At 35.0% G+C, this 19,410-nt stretch overlaps 1 protein-coding gene and 1 non-coding gene across 2 annotated transcripts; one reads left to right on the forward strand and one right to left on the reverse strand.

Annotated features, from left to right (window-relative positions):
* Positions 1–351: 351 nt before the first annotated feature.
* Positions 352–8,908, reverse strand: OR52N4 (olfactory receptor family 52 subfamily N member 4). The gene is made up of 2 exons (XM_066360615.1): positions 8,838–8,908; positions 352–1,485 (listed from the first exon to the last, which is right to left on the reverse strand). The coding sequence occupies exon 2, from the start codon at positions 1,443–1,445 to the stop codon at positions 486–488; it is 960 nt and encodes a 319-aa protein (XP_066216712.1). The 5' UTR covers positions 1,446–1,485; positions 8,838–8,908; the 3' UTR covers positions 352–485.
* On the forward strand, positions 7,301–7,432 carry LOC136389945 (small nucleolar RNA SNORA76). Its single transcript, XR_010748487.1, has one exon. It is a non-coding gene; the product is annotated as a small nucleolar RNA SNORA76 (small nucleolar RNA).
* Positions 8,909–19,410: the final 10,502 nt, after the last annotated feature.

The raw sequence follows: 19,410 nt of genomic DNA on the forward strand, positions 1-19,410 counted from the left end.
GAGTAATGACCCCAGATGGGCAGAACATTGCCCCCTAGTGGGTTTGCTGTGTGGATCTCAGTCCAGTGCATGCAGATGTCTGTCTCTCTGTCTCCCTGCTTCTCACTTCAGAAAAATACATATATATATATATATATATATATGTTTCAGGGGAAATTAACAACTGGCTCTCATTCTGTAAATTATAATTACTATTTAAAAACATTTATATATTTTTTCACTTTATTTATTTTAAATAATAAGTAGATTAGTTGTTTGTTCAAATAAATAAATGTTAATTATTAGACTAATATTTTATAGGAGTGAGAAACAAAAATATATTTATAGAATGGTTGGTGAGCAGGCCAGTGATGTTGAGATTCTCAAGGCATGTTTTTAGAAATGTACCATTCTATTTCCATGGTCAAATAGTACCTGTACTTCCCAAAATATTTTATCAACTCCTGTCTAACCAAAAGCTCTTCTCTTTCTGAAAAATATTCCTTTTATACACTATGGGTTTTGGTATCTTTAGAACTTGAAAGGATTCTAACAATACAGACTCGTATTTGCTTGGTTTTTACCCCATAGACAACAGGATTCATAGTAGGAGGTAGGAGCAGATAAATATTGGCCACAATAATATGGCAAGATGGAGGAACTGTATGGCCTCCAAAGCGATGGGAAAAGAAGGAGAAGAAGGCTGGACTGTAGGAGAAAACAATTGCACAGATGTGGGCAGTGCAGGTGCTGAAGGCCTTCTGCCGAGCATCTGCCGAGGAGAGGCTGACCACTGTCTGAAGGATCATGGTGTAGGAGACTGTGATGCACAGGATGTCAAAACCTCCAATCAGAAGGGCAACCATCAGACCATAGATGGCATTGATTTTGACATTGCCACAAGATAACTTAGCTACTGACATGTGATCACAGTAGGTATGGTGTATTATATTGCCTCTGCAGTAAGGAAGGCGCTTGGTGAGGAAAATGAAGGGAATAATGAGCAACACCCCTCTCAAGAATGTAACAAACCCAACCTTTGCAATGACTGGATTGGTGAGGATAGTTAAATAGTGCAGAGGGTAACAGATGGCTACATAGTGGTCCAACGCCATAAGCATGAGCACCCCAGACTCCATCCCTGTGAAGGTGTGGATAAAGAACATCTGGACCAGGCATTCATCAAAGCCAATTTTCTTGAGATGAAACCAAAAGATGCAGAGGGCTTTAGGGATTGTACTAGAGCACATGACAAGGTCAGTAAGAGAAAGCATGGCCAAGAAGTAGTACATGGGCTTGTGCAGTGAGTCTTCCTGATGGATGAGATAGAGCAGTCCACAATTCCCTACCACAGCCACAACATACATGAAGCAGAATGGGAAGGAAATCCAGATGTGTATGTCTTCAAGTCCTGGTACTCCATTAAGAAGAAATGAAGCTGGGTTCAGTTCTGTTTTATTCAACATTAGCACGATCAATTAGGCTTAAAATTTATGTGGGCTTTTTCTAGAGTCAGAAAAAGAGAAGAGAAAATATAATTTATAGTTACTATGTCCCTCTCACTCTGTGTTTTAAAATTTTGTAGTGCATTTTAAATATCAAAGGACCATATTTTTGAAGTGCCAGGGAGTAGCATTTTTGTTTATTTGTTGCTCATTTGCTAAATATTCTGTTTAATCAACAAATTTTTATCAATCTAAGTTCTCATTACAGACAATAATTTTCATTCACTCTTTAAAAAAAGTGATTCTCATCCTCATAAAGTTATATTAAAGTATAACTACATTAAGTATAATTATGTTATGACTTCTGTAAAGAAATTTTTGTTAGGATACCTTATTTAACTATTAATAACTATCTATATCTCCCTATTGATGTGGACTTGAAGAAGAGATCTTTAATCACTTTATGAATTCTCCAACAGATAGGATTAAAATTTTATTCTTATTGTAAATTAATGGCTGAGTATTTTTTAAAATTATTTTGATTACTGTTCTAATCATTTTAAAATATTTAATTATTTATTCTTCAATTGGGCTTGTTTTTTCACAATGCAGTAAAATTTTCAACTCAGTCTTCTCACATTTAAGACACCTCACTCTTGTGTTATACCTCATCTACATACATTTTATAGGAATGATTTTAAATTTCTACTGAGAAAAACTTCTAGTAATAACTGAAAGCAGCTACCATTGGTTAGGATAATGAATATGTCCATGTCAACAAATAATTTCTGTCATTTCATCTTTTAAGCAATCTCTATGTTTTATTTTTAGGCATTGCACTTTGAGATCATTTGGTGTTTGTGGCAAAAATAAAAAACAAGTGTACGTGTGCGTGCAAGCGTGTGTGTGTGTGTGCGCGCGCACACACACACACACACACACACACCAGAAAAATAAACATGGCCCTGGCCAGATGGTTTGGTTGGTTGGAGCATCATCTCTAAGCACAGAGGTTGCTGATTTTATCCCTAGACAGGACTCATACAGGAACAGATTTATGTTCCTTTCTCTCTCTCTCACTCCCTTCCTTTCTTGCTAAAATCAATAAATAAAATTTAAAAAAAGAAAAGTAAGCATGGTATTATTATATCTTACTGAAGGGACTGCTATACTTGCCTCAGTTATGCTAGTTTCTCTTTTAAAAATTTTTAAAATTTATTTATTGATTTGAGGGGAGAAGAGAAAAGAAGAGAGTGAGAGAGAAACATTAATTTGTTTGTTCACTTATTTATATTTATTGGTTGACTCTTGTATGTGCCCTGACAGGGGACCAAACTTACAACCTTGACATATTGAGATGATGCTCTAACAAACTGAGCTACCCAACGAGGATGAAGCTGGTTTCTCTAGTAATATTTATCATTTAATAATATGTTAACACCTTCAATTGTTATTATTTTCTCATTTTTGCTCTCTGACCATTTGGATTTATATGTTTATAACTTTAACAATGTAACCTACTATAACTGGGTTATAGTGGAAGTCAATATAAATACAACTGGATATTTTTTATTTCTAACTATACATTAAATTTATTTCTCATTCAAGACCAAAATTAATTAATCCCAAATTCTGTACTTACACTAAAACCTCATTTTCAAGTCAACTAAATATTTGGGACAAAGAATGGCATTTCATTCTTTTATTAATATGTTTATTTTTCAGAACTATTTATTGAGCACCTGGAATGTGACAATATGGGGATCTGGATATATTTTCACTTTTTAAGGAACTCAGAATTTAATGAAGAGATCAAGATACATACAAATAGCCTGACTAGGCAGTGGTGCAGTGAATAGAATGTTGGACTGGGAAGCAGAGGACCCAGGTTTAAAACCTTGAGGTCACCAGCTTGAGCATGGACTCATCTGGTTTGAGCACAGCTCACCAGCTTGAACCCAAGGTCTCTGGCTTGAGTAAGGGATCACTTGGTCTGCTGTAGTCCCCTGGTCAAGGCACATATGAGAAAACAATCAATGAACAACTAAGGTGCCACAACAAAGAATTGATGCTTCTCATCTCTGTCCCTATCTGTCCCTCTCTCTGTTTCTCTTTCTGTCTCTGTCACACACAATGAAAGATACATACAAATAATCATAATAAATGAATAAATGTAACAAAAACTAAAGTAAAAGTATATGCAAGACCCTAATTAAGCACTAGACTATTGACTATATTGGAGAAAAAGTGTTTGATATCTATTTTGAAGGGAAAAAAATTGTAAGAAGACATTTTTTAAAAGGATTCTCAGAATAAGAAATCTACTTTTAAAATATGGAAATTAAAACAATGAGGTCTATGAGAATTCACTGGTGTGAAGGGGAAAGGTAATAAACTAGACATTTGTCCAGGAGCTAAATCATAAAGAATCTTGTAATTATCAAATAATAGAAAATTTCTTGGTAATGGAGAATAAATAATTAATTCACTAGAATCTAGAGGGTCATGAGTTAACTTTATGGTTTTAAAAAGCTTGTTAGGCAGTAAAGAAGTCAGAATCCTCTTTCTACCAGTTCCTCAAGGGGGTACCCTATACTCTTACACCCAACAAGGAGGGTAAAAGAAGGAAGAGAAAAACTGGAGCTATTGTAGCCTCTGCCCAATAAGTAGCAAATAAATAAATAAAGTTAATGGAAGATTCATGCTGATTAGAATGGCAGATAATCATTTAGATAACAAAGCAACAAGAAATTTATATAAACTTTCTACTCACTAGAATGGAAGGAACTCTGTGATCAAAGTTTTCAAACAACCTAATTGGCTTCCATTAAACATCTTCTCAATAATCACGTAGTTACCAGAAATAGAAAATGGTGTATTTGATTTTCTATAGAAGCATTGTCAACTAATGTGGTGGAAATTCAACCAATTTGTTTGAACATTAGGATTCCGGAACTAATTTTGTAATTCACTTAATCTCTTGAGGCTCTTTGGACTTCTCATGTCCTTAAGATCAGGAGTTCAAGAAGAGCAGTATCTTAATGAAATATATAGATTTTAACTTCAATTGTCTAATTCCTAAAACTATGCATATAAAAACTTTATATGACTTCCTTTAAAAAAACATTGCCCATTCTTTTAAATATGGATGAAAATGCTTTTCCAAAAATGCAAAGTCCAGAAACCAAAAAATAAAACTACACATTAAACCATCTAATCTTTGACAAAGAGAACACTGCAAATTGTGAAGAAAATAAAAATGTTATTTTCAATAAGCATTACTGGGTCATTGAATATGTGAGACAAAAAAACCCACATTTTATTCCCTAAATCACATCAAACACAAAAAGTATTTTAGAAAAATATTAGAGCTAAAGGTGACATGCAAAGCACACATTCTTTTTGATATTTGGAGTAGGCAAATATTTGAACACAAAAACAAATGTTACCCATAAAAATGACATATTAAATTAAGTTAAAATTAAAATTTTGTATATTCTCAGATTGACAATGATTTTGGAGTTCTTACAAAAATCAACATCTTAAAAGAAATTGACTGCCACTAAATGAATTCTATGTTCCATCAGAGGAAATAGTCGTTCTATCCTTCATTAATAAAACTGCTTATTTTTAAGAAACTATAGTCACAGGGATAGAAGTGTAGTCACAGGGAAATTTTATATCATAAACTGACACCAAGAGAAGACAGCTCAGATTTTTCTAAAGGTAACTTAATTTGGAAGTAGAAAGGACGCCCAGGTTGAACATATTAGTAAACATACTCTTCAAAGGCTTCTGCTCATGTCATTACAACCTTAGAGTTACACCTGTCATAGGAGCACCTGTATATCTTTTCTAGTTTCAGGAGAGGCATCTAAGAGGAAAGGATAAGTCCTCTAGATGTAAAGTGTGGGATCCTAAAGTTAGGAGTACGCTGGAGGCCCTTTGGATAAAAGTTCATTCCCTGGACAAAAGTCTAAGGGTTTCTCTGAAGACCATATTGAATACAGTACATGGTGAACACAGTATGAATAGGTCAATAAATAGTATTGACGGGGACATTGTTAACCCCTGGAGTTAGCATGTATCTTACCCTCTGCCTAATCCCCTGAGAACTTCCTTCTTTCACTTTCTTAAAGTTGTTTGTTTCTGCTAATAAATATCCAAGCAAGACTATGACTGAGGCTGCCATTTGGATGCTCTACAAGAAGTCTGGATTGTAGTGTCCCCTGGGTCCCTCAGTGCAGCTCATCTGGCCTTTAAGTAGTCATTGTCTTCGTAACAGTGAAGTGTGATTAGAACCCTGCAAGATCAAAATGGAAGGGACAGAGTCCTCTTCTGTTGCTATTTCTTACAACACAATGGTATTCTTAGTTTTATGATACAAAGTCTTCAGTCCTTTTAGTGTTCTCCTTCCAGCTAATTTCTACTCATCCTTCAAAAAAAAAGCTTCTTCAGGAAAATGCAAATGTCCCTTGGATGTGACATTAGTTACTGTTGGGCAAACAATTGTGTTTGGCTTGCTCGGTTATATTTTGCATGATTGGTGTAGGAATACAGTGCAGCACCACATGTGTGTAGTTTATGTAAAGCTGCAGATGCTTGCCCTTAGCGAGGCAGATTGTAGATTGTGGATTGTTTGCTGCCATTGGGAGGGGCCATTTTTTTGCTATTGTTTGCTGGAGAAGGAATCCTCTGCCTGGTCTGTTTGCTTTTAAGCCCAGAGAGAGGGGAAGACAGGGAAGCGGTTTTCTTGTCTGCTTACTCGTCCACTATTGCAAGAATCTAATAAACGGAATAGCCTACCATTTTTTCTGCTCCACAGTTCCTTTATCGTCTGCCTGAACCCAATGTGAACCTGCATGGCCATGGTCACTGGCCTTACAGTAACACATCCTCTAAGTCATTTTAAAATAATGTAGTTACAGCCATGATTAGAAGTAAGATGACTTGTTCAAAAAATTGTTCTCTTTCATTATATTTACTTCATGGAACTATAATAATCAATTTTTATGTAAGACTCCTACAAAATTCAATGAAATTATTGATATTAAGGACAATTTGTATTTATATTTGCATCCCCAGTGTCTAGCAAATCATCTAGTACATATCATATACTCAATAAATGTGGAGTTCTTTTTAATAAATAAATAAATGGACGAATGAATAATAAACAAATGAGTAACACTATACTTTTGGAGTTATTAAATTGTAATCTAAATATTACTACTTTGGATGTATAAAAGAAGGAAAAAATATAGAATGTCTTCCTTAAGTTAATTAGAAAAGATAACTAAATAAAGCATTCCCATTATAAAGTATGTAACAAAGAAAGTACAAAAAGGTGAAAAGAAAAAGTAAGATGACAAAGGTAGGACAAATATGTTGATTTTGATAATAAATACGTGTTACTTACACTATTAATTTAAACAATTTAAAAATCATATATGCAGTACAAAAGAGTATATTAGGATGAAAACTACATACAAAGGTTTAAAAATATATTCACATAAACATGCTTTAGGTAAACAGGATACCAAAGAGTTGGGAAGCATATCTTAATATCAGAAAAAGAGAATTAGAAACAGAACCACTTGGGTCAAGATTATCTTTGGGAAATGAAATGCTTGGTGTTGAGCAATATAAGTTAAATGCAACAAATTTGTTTCATTGTCAAGTTGGATAAAGTTCCTTAACATGCCAAATTATAAAAAAAAAAACCACTAAATTTATTTTCTTACTTTAATACAGAAGGAGAGCTCTGAAATGAGGAATTCTCAAATTTATACTGAAAGGATATGGCAATTTATTAAGCCAACTTTAAATTTTCTTTTTTTGATAATTGGTTTATTCGTTATTCAAAAGTTTAACTTTGCGCGGTGTCTTTGAGCCCCCTTGGCGCCTGCGTGTGGCGCTGTTTGTCAGGCTGCAGCACCAGAGCACTTGCTCGCGCATAACTGGGGCCGACTGCCCTCGGGGGGCGGCCCTTTTACGCGCGAGCGACATACAAAATATAAAAAAATAAATAAAAGTTTAACTTTGGAATTAGAAGGAGTGTATTCATACTCATTTTGTATAAAAACTTAAAAGAGGATCTTTATAATTTCAAAAAAATGTTTTTTCTTAAAATTCAAAGTTGCCAACAAGGTTCTGTCTCTAGCTTGGTAAATTCATAATTCATATTTATAGTCAATGTTATATTTTCCAGTTTTGTTATGCATATATCATTAAGATATACATAAATTTAAAGCTATGTCTGTATTTAAAAATATATACACACAATTACAGTTGTCATAAAAAGATTTATAGAAGTTTTTCAATATTTTGTAATGATTTAATATAAACTGTTAATTAGAATCATTATCCCACTTTAATATATTGAACAGTCTCACTTAACTGTGATAGTCAATATCTGCTTTGTCTATATGTTGTATTATAAATAGAAGGCCCCAATGTAATATCACAGCTTTTGGAGTTAGGGTTTTATAACAAGAGTGCACAATATTAGCTCAGTGTCTTAATGATTTTTGCACCTATATAACAACTGTCTGCATTGGAGAGAAAGATACTATATTTTTATCCAAGTATGTTTCCTTAGCTTTATTGCATTTTAACTCTATGTCCATGTATAAAAAAACAAGTAGAGAAATTAAGGTAAGCATAAGTACCACTAATTGAAAATTGAAGATTTTGATACATCAGAATTTAATTTCTTCTGCAAAGAATGTGTCTTCTACCATGTAGAAGGGTTACTGGAATAGTGATACTGTATTAACTAATGTGTTACTATTCCCACTTATAAAATAAATTTTGATATCATCTGTATTCACTCTTGAGCCCTGTAGGTAATACTTCTGTTTTTTCATGAAACCACCTTCAATCCTTTAGAATCATGTTCTTTTCCTATGAGAATTTTTTGCTTCATGTAATATTTGCTACCCAAAATCAATGAAACAAAGTGGTAGCTCAGTCTCTCTAGAAAACAATCAAGGGAAACTAGATCATGATTTTGAGGAATAGGGTAGAAACAGGTAAGAAGCAAGAGTAATCTGAATATTGGTCTAATGGTCAAGAACTATTTTCTATTCTATTTCTCCTTGACGTGGGAGTAATTTACCCTTGATTTCCACTAATACTAAAATAATGCTTCCTATTTGGATAGAGAAATAATAAAGACTGTCATTATTAGTATGCTCTTAGACTATGTTTTATTGACCTGTTTTGGAAAACACATGTTTTCCAGGAACACCCAATTTCATACAACACTTCTGCCTTCAAACTGTGTGAATGAAATCAAAGATTTATTTCTAAAAAAAAAATAGTAGATAAGTATCTAAATCCCCTCTTCACTTTATCTTGCTGCCTACAAAGTATAATCCTACAACTCTCCTCTCTTTTTTATGTCTTCAATACCTTAGTTTCTGGATAGCAAAACAGTGAGCTGAATAAAATCTGGTCCAGGTGTTCAGGATCTTGGTTAAAAAAAAAAAAAAACTCCAAAGTAAAGGTGCATGTGTAGCTGTGAACCTCTAACTTTCTTGTTTTTTGTACTATTGAACTGAGCTTTTAAATGAAAATGTGTGTGATGTGTCCCAAGGGGATATTTTAAATTATCATAAACACAGGTGTTGGTGTGGGAATCAAGCTAATCTCAATGGGAAGAAGAAAGAAAGCAAGAACTTTCCATTCTTAGTGACCACATAGTGATACATATATAAGTTAATAAACTCGTGTATATATGTGTTTATGTATTAGCATGCATATTTAGGAAGGTAGAGAATGAAAATGAAGTTATTTTTAATAAAAGTAGAATTTAATATTTATCACAAATTTATATTTATTAATACTTTCTCCCTTCTCAGTGAAAAAAATAGATTATAAACACAAGTAGGGAATTTTTAAAAAATCACACGATTCATCTTTTGATTTTTTAAAATTTATGTATTGTTTCATTTCTCTATTCAATGTGTTTGATGAGAATTTTCTACTCTCCAGGGTACGTTAGGAAATATGTAAACATGACCCCTGATTTAAAATGCTTACTTTTAAAAGAGAGGGAAATGATGAATCTTATGGTGGTCCTGAAAAGAAAGTCATCAAAAATTTAGGCTTATTGCATTTATATATTGTTAGAAAACAATTAGATAAATATATACACCTTGAAATAATGATCATGGTTGACAGCAATAATTTAAAAAAGTAACCGATTCTAATTTATTTTTATTTTTATTTTTTTGAGAGAGGCAGGAAGAGAGAGAGATGGGAACATCGAGCTGCTCCTGTCTGTGCCCTGACTGGGGAATGCAAACCGGCAACCTCTGTGCTCCTGAGACAACAGTCCAACCAACCAAGCTATCTGGCCAGAGCTTAATTTTTATTAATTTTTAGAAAGAAGAAGGGAAAGAGAGGAGAGGGGAAAGGGAAGCATTCATTTGTTGTTCCACTCAGTTGTGCATTCTTTGGTTGCTTCCGTAAGTGCCCTGACCAGGAATCAAACACGTAAACTTGTTGTTTTAGGACAATGCTCTTACCCAACTGAGCTAATCAGCAAGGGCCTGATTCTAATTTTTTATCTATTTAAAATAGATAAAAGTAGTACCACATATATTAAATAACGTAAAATAATTTTAAAATATGTGAAAAGCCCTGGCTGGGTAGTTCAATTGGTTAGAGCATCTGTCCTGATACACTAAGGTTGGGAGTTTTATCCCCACTCAGGGCACATACAATAGGTATAAATAAGTAGGACAACAAATCTCTCTCTCTCTCAAATAAATAAATGTGAAAAAAATATTCTCGAAAGTATTACAGTGGTATGTTGAGATATGAATTTAATTCATTCTGTAACCGAGCTCATAAGTCAGTCAACTTGTATATCAAACTGCTGATACTGGACCCGTGTGACAATGTGCCAACTAGCGGCAGCTTCCCGAATCATGACTTGTATCTTGGAATTTCGCTCGGATCTTGAACAAAAATACAGACCAAGTCGCAGCTTGTATCTTAAAAAAATTCGTATGTTGGTCTGTTCGTATCTCAAGGTTCCACTGTATTTTCCTCCCCATCATCTTTGAAATTCTAATCACTTTAGAAAAAACAAGTTCATGTACATCATGGAGAAAATTTCTAGTGTCTTATTTTCTTTTCAAATTTATTGAGATATATTACTTCTTTATATTCTCTTATTGTTTATTTTGGTAAATGTTTCATGTTTATTTGAGAAATAAAACTCTAAGGCTGTTGGATGGTGTTTTCTGTATATTCCAACTAGGTTAGGTTGCTTATTATGAACAGATCTTCTATAGCCATTTTGATTTTCCTAACTCTTTGTTCTTCCATTACAGATAGAATATGTTAAAATATCCAACTCTGATTTTACTGTCAATTTGGTAATTTCCCTTTCTATTCCTATTAGTTTCTCCTGTTTGTATCTATAATATTAAACATATACAAGTATAGATATTTTATATTTCACTGTTGAATTGTTACTATAATCATTACGAAATGTTACATTGTATTATTCCTATATTTACTGGGTTTCTAGTGTTTAAATTAATTTATTAATGTGTTAATTAATTAGTTTGGGATTCATTAGCATACAATGATATTTATGTTTATTTATACTGGAATGCTTAAAGGGTAAGTGCATAAAGGAATGACAGCTGAACTGGGGGATATGAAAGAAATCCAGAGGGAAAAGAAAAACAAATGGGCCTATAGGAAGTGTTCAGTGAGATTAAAGAACAACCTGGAATTTGTACTGTGTTCTAGAAGTCATGGAAAGGGAGTGTTTCTAGACAAAAGAACTAATCTATTATGTTTAGTATTGTTGAGAGGAAGGGCAAAATGGGCATAAAGAAGGACCTAACAGAGTTAGTAACATAAAGTTCATTTGTGAAATTGACAAAAGCTATCTCAGTGATATGATGAAATGAAAGATATTCTCAAGAAAGCCATAAGGGAGTAAGAATTATTTTGGGATTAGTAAGTGAAGATAGTGAATATTAGTAATCTGAAGAAATTTTGTTATCAAGATGAACAAAAAAAGTCAAATATGCAAGTTTGGTTTTCTGATAAAAGTTTATTTGTTTTATGTGTTTATAAAATGAAAAACATTAGAAGGTGAATCAAAATGGATATTAATGAGTGTAAATTAACAGCATCATAGAACAGTAATGTAAATTCTTGGAAGTTGGGCAACAACCAAGTCAGCTATCTTCCTTATGCTATCTGTGACAACACTATAAAAACATTGTTATACATAGTCTCTCAACTTCATAGTAATTTAGAAACAACTTGAATATTATACAGAAAATGTTCAAACAATTATATGTGTTTCATTCTTAACTCAAAAGAAAAGTAACTATTGTTCATTATAATCTTGTACTTATTGAAATATTTATTATAATGCTTTATAACTCTTATTAATAGCCTTACTTCTTCCTCCTAACTGTGCATTCTATGAAAGTCATCTTGAAGAAAACAGACAACCCATTTATGTAAAAGGAAACAATTATGTGAATGGTTGATGCTATGTGAGAACTGGTCAAATATTAGGTATTATGTTTCTTTTTATTTTCTATTAAATTTATTGGGGTTAATAATAATATATAGTGCATTCTTTTTTAGTCAAATCACATTTATCTATTGGAAATTCCATTCACAATTAAGAAAAAAACAATTTGGGTCATCTGGACCCAGATTATTAATTGTACTAGTTTCAGTTTTCTGAATAATTGCACCAGCTTTCCATTAGTACTTTTCTTTCCCAGAAACTGCTATTATTGAGACCTGAGTTATACAGAAAACTTGAAGGTGGAAAAGTCATAAATAGGGTGATGTAACATGAAAATAATTTTGAAATTTTGCAAAAAAAAATTAATGGGGATAAACTGATCATGCTTACTTGCCAAGGTCTGATACTCATTCTTTGAAAGTCCCCTTCCTAAACAAACAGAAGAAATATTTTTTCTTCTGATTTTAATCAAAGCAAATGTCTTCTTTATATGTTTTGGGATTTAGCATCCTTAGAACCTGAGAGAATCCTTATGATACTGTCTTGTTTTGGGTTTTCAACCCATAAACAACAAAATTCATTTGATGAGAAAAGTGAAGGGCATGATGAGCAACACCCCTCTGAGGATGGTGGAGAGTCCAACCTTTGCAATGACATGATTGGTGAGGATAGTTGAGTAGCACAGAGGGTAGGAGATGGCCTTGAAGCAGTACAGGGTCATAAGTATGAGCATCCTAGACTCCATCCTTGTTAAATTATGAACAAGGAATATATGTACTAGACACCCATCAAAATTGATTTCCTTGAAATGGCACCAGAAGGTGCAGAGCACTTTAGGGATTGTACTAGGGCACATGAAAAGTTCATTAAAGGAAAGCATGGTCAACACAGGGTTGTACAAGGAATCCTCATAACAGGTAAGGTAGAACAGTCCAAATTCCCTACCACAGCCACAACATACATGGAGCAGAATAGAAAGGAAATCCAGAAGTGTATCATACACCATTCCTGTGGTCCCATCGAGTCACATCTGTTTGATTCAGCATTAGCATGATCAAGCCAGTGTGATCACTAATCATCTTATAGAATAGAGACAAGAGAAAACATCTTGGTTATTGTCACTGTCTTAACATCTTTTGCCTCTTCCCTGCAAGGTATTTCTATAGCAAAATAACCCATTTTTCTTTTCTTTCTTCCTTTTTTTTATTGAGAAGAGGGTAGGCAGAGAGACAGACTCTGCTTGTGCCCGAAGCAGGATCCAACCATTAAACCCCTTAGGGGCAATGGTCTGCCCATCTGAGGAGTTGCTCAGTTGCTCAGCAACCAAGATATTCTTAGCACCTGAGGCAGAGGCCATGGAGCCATCTTCAGCACCCAAGGCCAATTTACTCCAATAGAGTCATGACTGCAGGAGGAGAAACGAGAGAGAGAGAAGTGAGAGGGGGGCAAGTGGAAAAACAGATGTCTGCTTCTCTGTGTGCCATGACTAGAATTGAACCCGGGACAACTATACACTGGAGCTGATGCTCTACCACCGAGCCAATTAGCCAGGGCCCCATTTTACTACTTCTAGTCAATATAAGCATAAACAAGTAGATTTCTTTTTTGCATCTATGTATTTTTTCCCATTCATTTTTCAAATTAACACTTAAGTGTTATGAGAGCTCCAGTTTTCAATTTAATGTCACTGATTTAGTTTTAGCTAACATTCCTGCTTCATTATTAATGTGCATTTTTAAAAAACAGTCAAAATATGGTAGTTTTAATTATATGAAAAATATTTACCCTAGCACCTATACTGCAATCTTGAGTTTATCATTGTTTTAAATACACTTACAAATAGGTTTACATTATGCACCTCAAAAAACTTTCACATAAGTGACGTCACGGAAATGGCGCCGTGAGCAGCGCGTCCGACAGATCTCCCCAAAATCACAACAAATTTATCAACTAGAAACAGAAAAATTTATCCTCGGAGCATTCCGGAGTTCCACACAAACTGAAAGCGAAAGGACTGTTATCACTTGAATCTGAGAGACGAGGGTGTGGAGGAAGTTAACTACCGCAGGGACGTTCATTCAAGCCGCGGAGGGAGTGCACACCTGTGGTGAGTCGGCCCACACTCGGGAGTGGCGAGCAGCCGCCGACGCGCGCCCGGTCCGGTTGCAGAGCGAGCACCGCTAACATTCCCAGCGGCCCGCGCACTGCGAGTGAGAGTCCCCAGCCACCGGTGCCTGGAGCACCCCATTCGCACGCGTGCCCTACTGGCCCGCACACCCAGGGTGCCCCATTATCCTGCGCCCGGTGCGCCCTACTGGCCCGCACACCCAGGGTGCCCCATTATCCTGCACACGGTGCACCCCAGCCGCCAGCGGCAGGGCGAGCAGGAGAGGCGCCAGGGCGGTCTTCCCTACTTGGGAGATTCTCTCCGTGGGCGGGGCACCTCACCCAGCCATTCAAGCTAACAATCAAGCTTGGGGGAGGGGCGCGCAGGCAGCCTGAAATACCTTCGGGAGCACAGCTGCGGACCCAATCACTGAAATTAGCTTAACCCATGAAATCTGCGCACCCATGGGCTCTAATTGATAAGATCTCTCTCAGTTCAGCGATCCAAGACAAGAGGTATGATATTTCTTAGTACCTCTCGCTAAAGGGGCAGGGGCAACTTCTGATTGATAGAGCCTCCATATTCAGGGATAAACGCTAACAAGAGGGACTTGGCAGATAATAAGATCTTTACTACACTAGTTCAAAGCAGAGAGTAGTGCCTCTTCTTCCCAGCCAAAACAGGCTACAAAGTGTGGAAAGCCTGGGTTGAGTGGTCCAACTGAATGCTAGGCGCTGAACAGTCACCTTGACAACAATTGACTCCCACCCCCGCCTGATTACACTGGAGGTTCTGACTGCCAGAGCCTTTCCCAAAGCCTTGCACTGAGTGGGGATAGAGTGGGGATTTCCTAGCTCTTTGAGCCTCTTACTCCCCAGGCAGAAGCAGTAGCAGCCTTATAGCTGGATCACCAGGCTGCTAATTCAGGAAGGGGGGACTAGGAGAGAGACTCCAGGAAAGCAAACTCTCTCATCGTTGGACCCTGCAAACGCCAACAAGCCTTGACTACCAGCAAGACTAAAGCCAATTATATGACATTGCCATAGAATCCCATCAACTGCAAATCCCTACCTAAGTGTGACACAGGGGAAGAGCCTGGGGTACAGAGTCACCGACCAGGAAGAGGGAAAGAAAAGAAAAAGGAAGAAGTTAACCTCTCAAAATCAAGAAAAATCCACAGACTTTACAACTTGTTCTACTAATTTTTTTTTTGCTGTTGTTTGTTTCTTCTATCTTATTGCCTTTATTATTATTATTTCTATTTCCTCCACCTCGGTCCTTCTATTCTCTGCCCATCTTATGCTTCCCTTTTCTTGAACTACACTACCCATGAGTGTTACATTTTATTTCTTATCTTCATCCTCACCCTCCTTTAAGGTTATACTCCAAAACACTTAACTCTCACTCTCTCCTCTTTTGTTTTTTTTTTGTTTTGCTTTATTTTGTTTTTTTTTCTCTTCCTTTTTTTTTTCTTCCTTCGTTTTTCTCTTTTTCTTATTTTTTCCTTTCTATTCGTTTTTTCTTTTCTCATTTTACTTTTCCTCCCATTTAATCCTCAATCACGAACAAATTAGATAATTTGGGACTCAAGGTTTTTTTTTGGTTTTATTTTTCTTTTTTGCTTTTGTTTTTGTTTTTTGTTTGTTTGTTTGTTTATTTTTGTGGCATTTTGGGTACTTTTTACGTTGCTTTTTACCTCACTAGCATTCCTCCCAACCCAAGGTCTCCATTGTATTTAGTCTTTGCTCCACTTAATACAACAGATTTTTACTTATTATATTTATTTTTTTCTTTATTATTCTTTTTTTTTCTCCTTTTTTCTGGTTCCCTCTTATCCCTCTCATTATATCTCTTAGACGACCATCACTTACAAGCAAATCATCTTATGCTTGTCTAAGATTTTCTTCCTTATTTTTTTTTATTTTTATTTTTGCATTTAGTAGGTCCCTACTCCCTTTTTTTGCCCCTTGAACTCTTCACCCTAAATCAGGCCCTCCATTATAGGCAGTTTTTGTTCCATTTAGCATAATATAATTCACAGGTCATCATGATATTTCCCTGAGGAGGGGAAAGAGAAGAAAGAAAAAAGGGGGAAATAATAAATTATTACTGTTTTTTTTTTGTGGGGTGTTTTACCTTTTTTTTTTTTTTTAATTTTTTCTTTTTTTTTTCTTTTTACTCTTTACTAATTCTAATTAGTGCTATCAACAAGACCACCCTCAGATGCCAATAAGAAAGAGGAAATCGAATATTATGGATACAAGAGAAAGAGAGGTAACACAAATAGATGTGGAAAAATCTATGAAGAAAAGACTTAATATATTGGAAGCCTTGGAGCTAAATGACAGAGAATTTAAAATAGAAATCTTAAAAATACTCAGAGATATACAAGAAAACACAGAAAGGCAATTTAGGGAAATCAGAAAACAACTCAACAATCACAAAGAATATATTACCAAGGAAATTGAAACTATAAAAACAAATCAAACAGAAATGAAAAACTCAATTCACGAGCTGAAAAACGAGGTAACAAGCTTAGCTAACAGAACAGCCCAGATAGAAGATAGGATTAGTGAAATAGAAGACAAACAACTTGAGGCACAACAGAGAGAAGAAGAAAGAGACTCAAAAATAATAAAAAACGAGAAAGCCCTACAGGAATTGTCTGACTCCATCAGAAAGAATAACATAAGAATAATAGGTATATCAGAGGGAGAAGAGAAAGAAAATGGAATGGAGAATATACTCAAACAAATAATAGACGAGAATTTCCCAAGCCTGTGGAAAGAACTAAAGCCTCAAATTCAAGAAGCAAACAGAACACCAAGTTTTCTTAACCCCAACAAACCCACTCCAAGGCACATCATAATAAAGATGACACAAACCAATGACAAAGAAAAAATTCTCAAGGCAGCTAGGGAAAGAAGAGTACAAAATATAAAAGAAGGCCTATTAGATTATCATCAGATTTCTCAGCAGAAACTCTACAAGCTAGACGAGAGTGGACCCCAATATTTAAAGCTCTGAAAGAGAGGAACTTTCAGCCAAGAATACTATACCCATCAAAGCTATCCTTCAAGTACGAAGGAGATATAAAAACATTCACAAATACAGAAAAGATGAGAGAATTTATCAGCAGAAAGCCCCCACTCCAGGAAATACTAAAGGGTGTTTTCCAACCAGATTCAAAGAACAAAAGAAAACAACACCACAAGTAACAGCTCCACCAAGAACACAATAAAACCAAACTTAAACTGTGACAACAAAGGAAAAAAAGGGGGGAGAGGATGGAGATTAACAGTAGCAAAGGATGATGAAGTGCAGAAATACTCATAAGATAGGGTACTATAATGAATATGGTAGGTACCCTTTTCATTACTTAATGGTAACCACCCTTGAAAAAACCACCACAAAAACACTTGACTTAAAAAAGGTAGCAACTGAAGAAAGAAGTACGGAACACAAACAAACAAAAACAAATGATAGAAAAACAAAAGAGAAGAATCAAATAAGATACAAAACTAACAGAAAGCAATTTATAAAATGGCAGTAGGGAACCCACAAGTGTCAATAATTACACTAAATGTAAATGGATTAAACTTACCAACTAAAAGACACAGAGTAGCAGAATGGATTAAAAAAGAAAATCCAACTATATGCTGCCTACAAGAAACACATCTAAGCAACAAAGATAAAAACAAATTCAAAGTGAAAGGCTGGAAAACAATACTCCAAGAAAACAACACCCCAAAAAAAGCAGGTGTAGCAATACTCATATCTAACAATGCTGACTACAAGACAGAAAAAGTACTAAGAGACAAAAATGGTCATTTCATAATGATTAAGGGGAAGTTGAATCAAGAAGACATAACAATCCTTAATATATATGCACCAAACCAAGGAGCACCAAAATATATAAGACAGCTACTTATTGACCTTAAAACAAAAACTAACAAAAATACAATCATACTTAGAGACCTCAATACACCGCTGAGGGCTCTAGATCGGTCATCCAAACAGAGAATCAATAAAGATATAGTGGCCTTAAACGAAATACTAGAACACCTGGATATGATAGACATCTACAGGACACTTCATTCCAAAGTGACAGAGTATACATTTTTCTCTAGTGTACACGGAACATTCTCAAGAATTGACCATATGTTGGGCCACAAAGACAATATCAGCAAATTTAGAAAAATTGAAATTGTACCAAGCATATTTTCTGATCATAAAGCCTTGAAACTAGAATTCAACTGCAAAAAAGAGGGGGAAAAACCCACAAAAATGTGGAAACTAAACAACATACTTCTAAAAAATGAATGGGTCAAAGAAGAAATAAGCACAGAGATCAAAAGATATATACAGACAAATGAAAATGAAAATACAACATATCAGAATCTCTGGGATGCAGCAAAAGCAGTAATAAGAGGAAAGTTCATATCACTTCAGGCCTATATGAACAAACAAGAGAGAGCCGAAGTAAACCACTTAACTTCACACCTTAAGGAACTAGAAAAAGAAGAACAAAGACAACCCAAAAGCAGCCGAAGAAAGGAGATAATAAAAATCAGAGCAGAAATAAATGAAATAGAGAACAGAAAAACTATAGAAAAAATCAATAAAACAAGGAGCTGGTTCTTTGAAAAGATCAACAAAATTGACAAACCCTTGGCAAGACTCACCAAGGAAAAAAGGCACAGGACTCAAATAAATAAAATCCAAAATGAAAGAGGAGAGATCACCATAGACATCATAGATATACAAAGAATTATTGTAGAATACTATGAAAAATTATATGCCACCAAATACAACAATCTAGAAGAAAGGGATAAATTCTTAGAACAATACAACTTTCCTAGACTGAGTCATGAAGAAGCGGAATGCCTAAACAGACCAATCAGCAGGGAAGAAATAGAAAAAACTATTAAAAACCTCCCCAAAAATAAAAGTCCAGGCCCAGACGGTTATACTAGTGAATTCAATCAAACATTCAAAGAAGACTTGGTTCCTATGCTACTCAAAGTCTTCCAAAAAATTGAAGAAGAAGCAATACTTCCAAACACATTTTATGAGGCCAACATAACCCTCATACCAAAACCTGGCAAGGATGGCACAAAGAAAGAAAACTACAGACCAATATCTCTAATGAATACAGATGCTAAAATACTAAACAAAATACTGGCAAACTGAATACAACAACATATTAAAAAAATAATACATCATGATCAAGTGGGATTCATCCCAGAATCTCAAGGATGGTTCAACATACGCAAAACGGTTAACGTAATACACCATATCAACAAAACAAAGAACAAAAACCACATGATCTTATCAATAGATGCAGAAAAGGCTTTTGATAA

This window comes from Saccopteryx leptura, chromosome 1, assembly GCF_036850995.1.
Source record: "Saccopteryx leptura isolate mSacLep1 chromosome 1, mSacLep1_pri_phased_curated, whole genome shotgun sequence".
NCBI classification, from domain to species: domain Eukaryota; kingdom Metazoa; phylum Chordata; class Mammalia; order Chiroptera; family Emballonuridae; genus Saccopteryx; species Saccopteryx leptura.

Coding starts and splice junctions, on each gene's coding strand:
- OR52N4 (XM_066360615.1), bottom strand. CDS start 1,445: ATGTTGAATAAAACAGAACTGAACCCAGCTTCATTTCTTCTTAATGGA.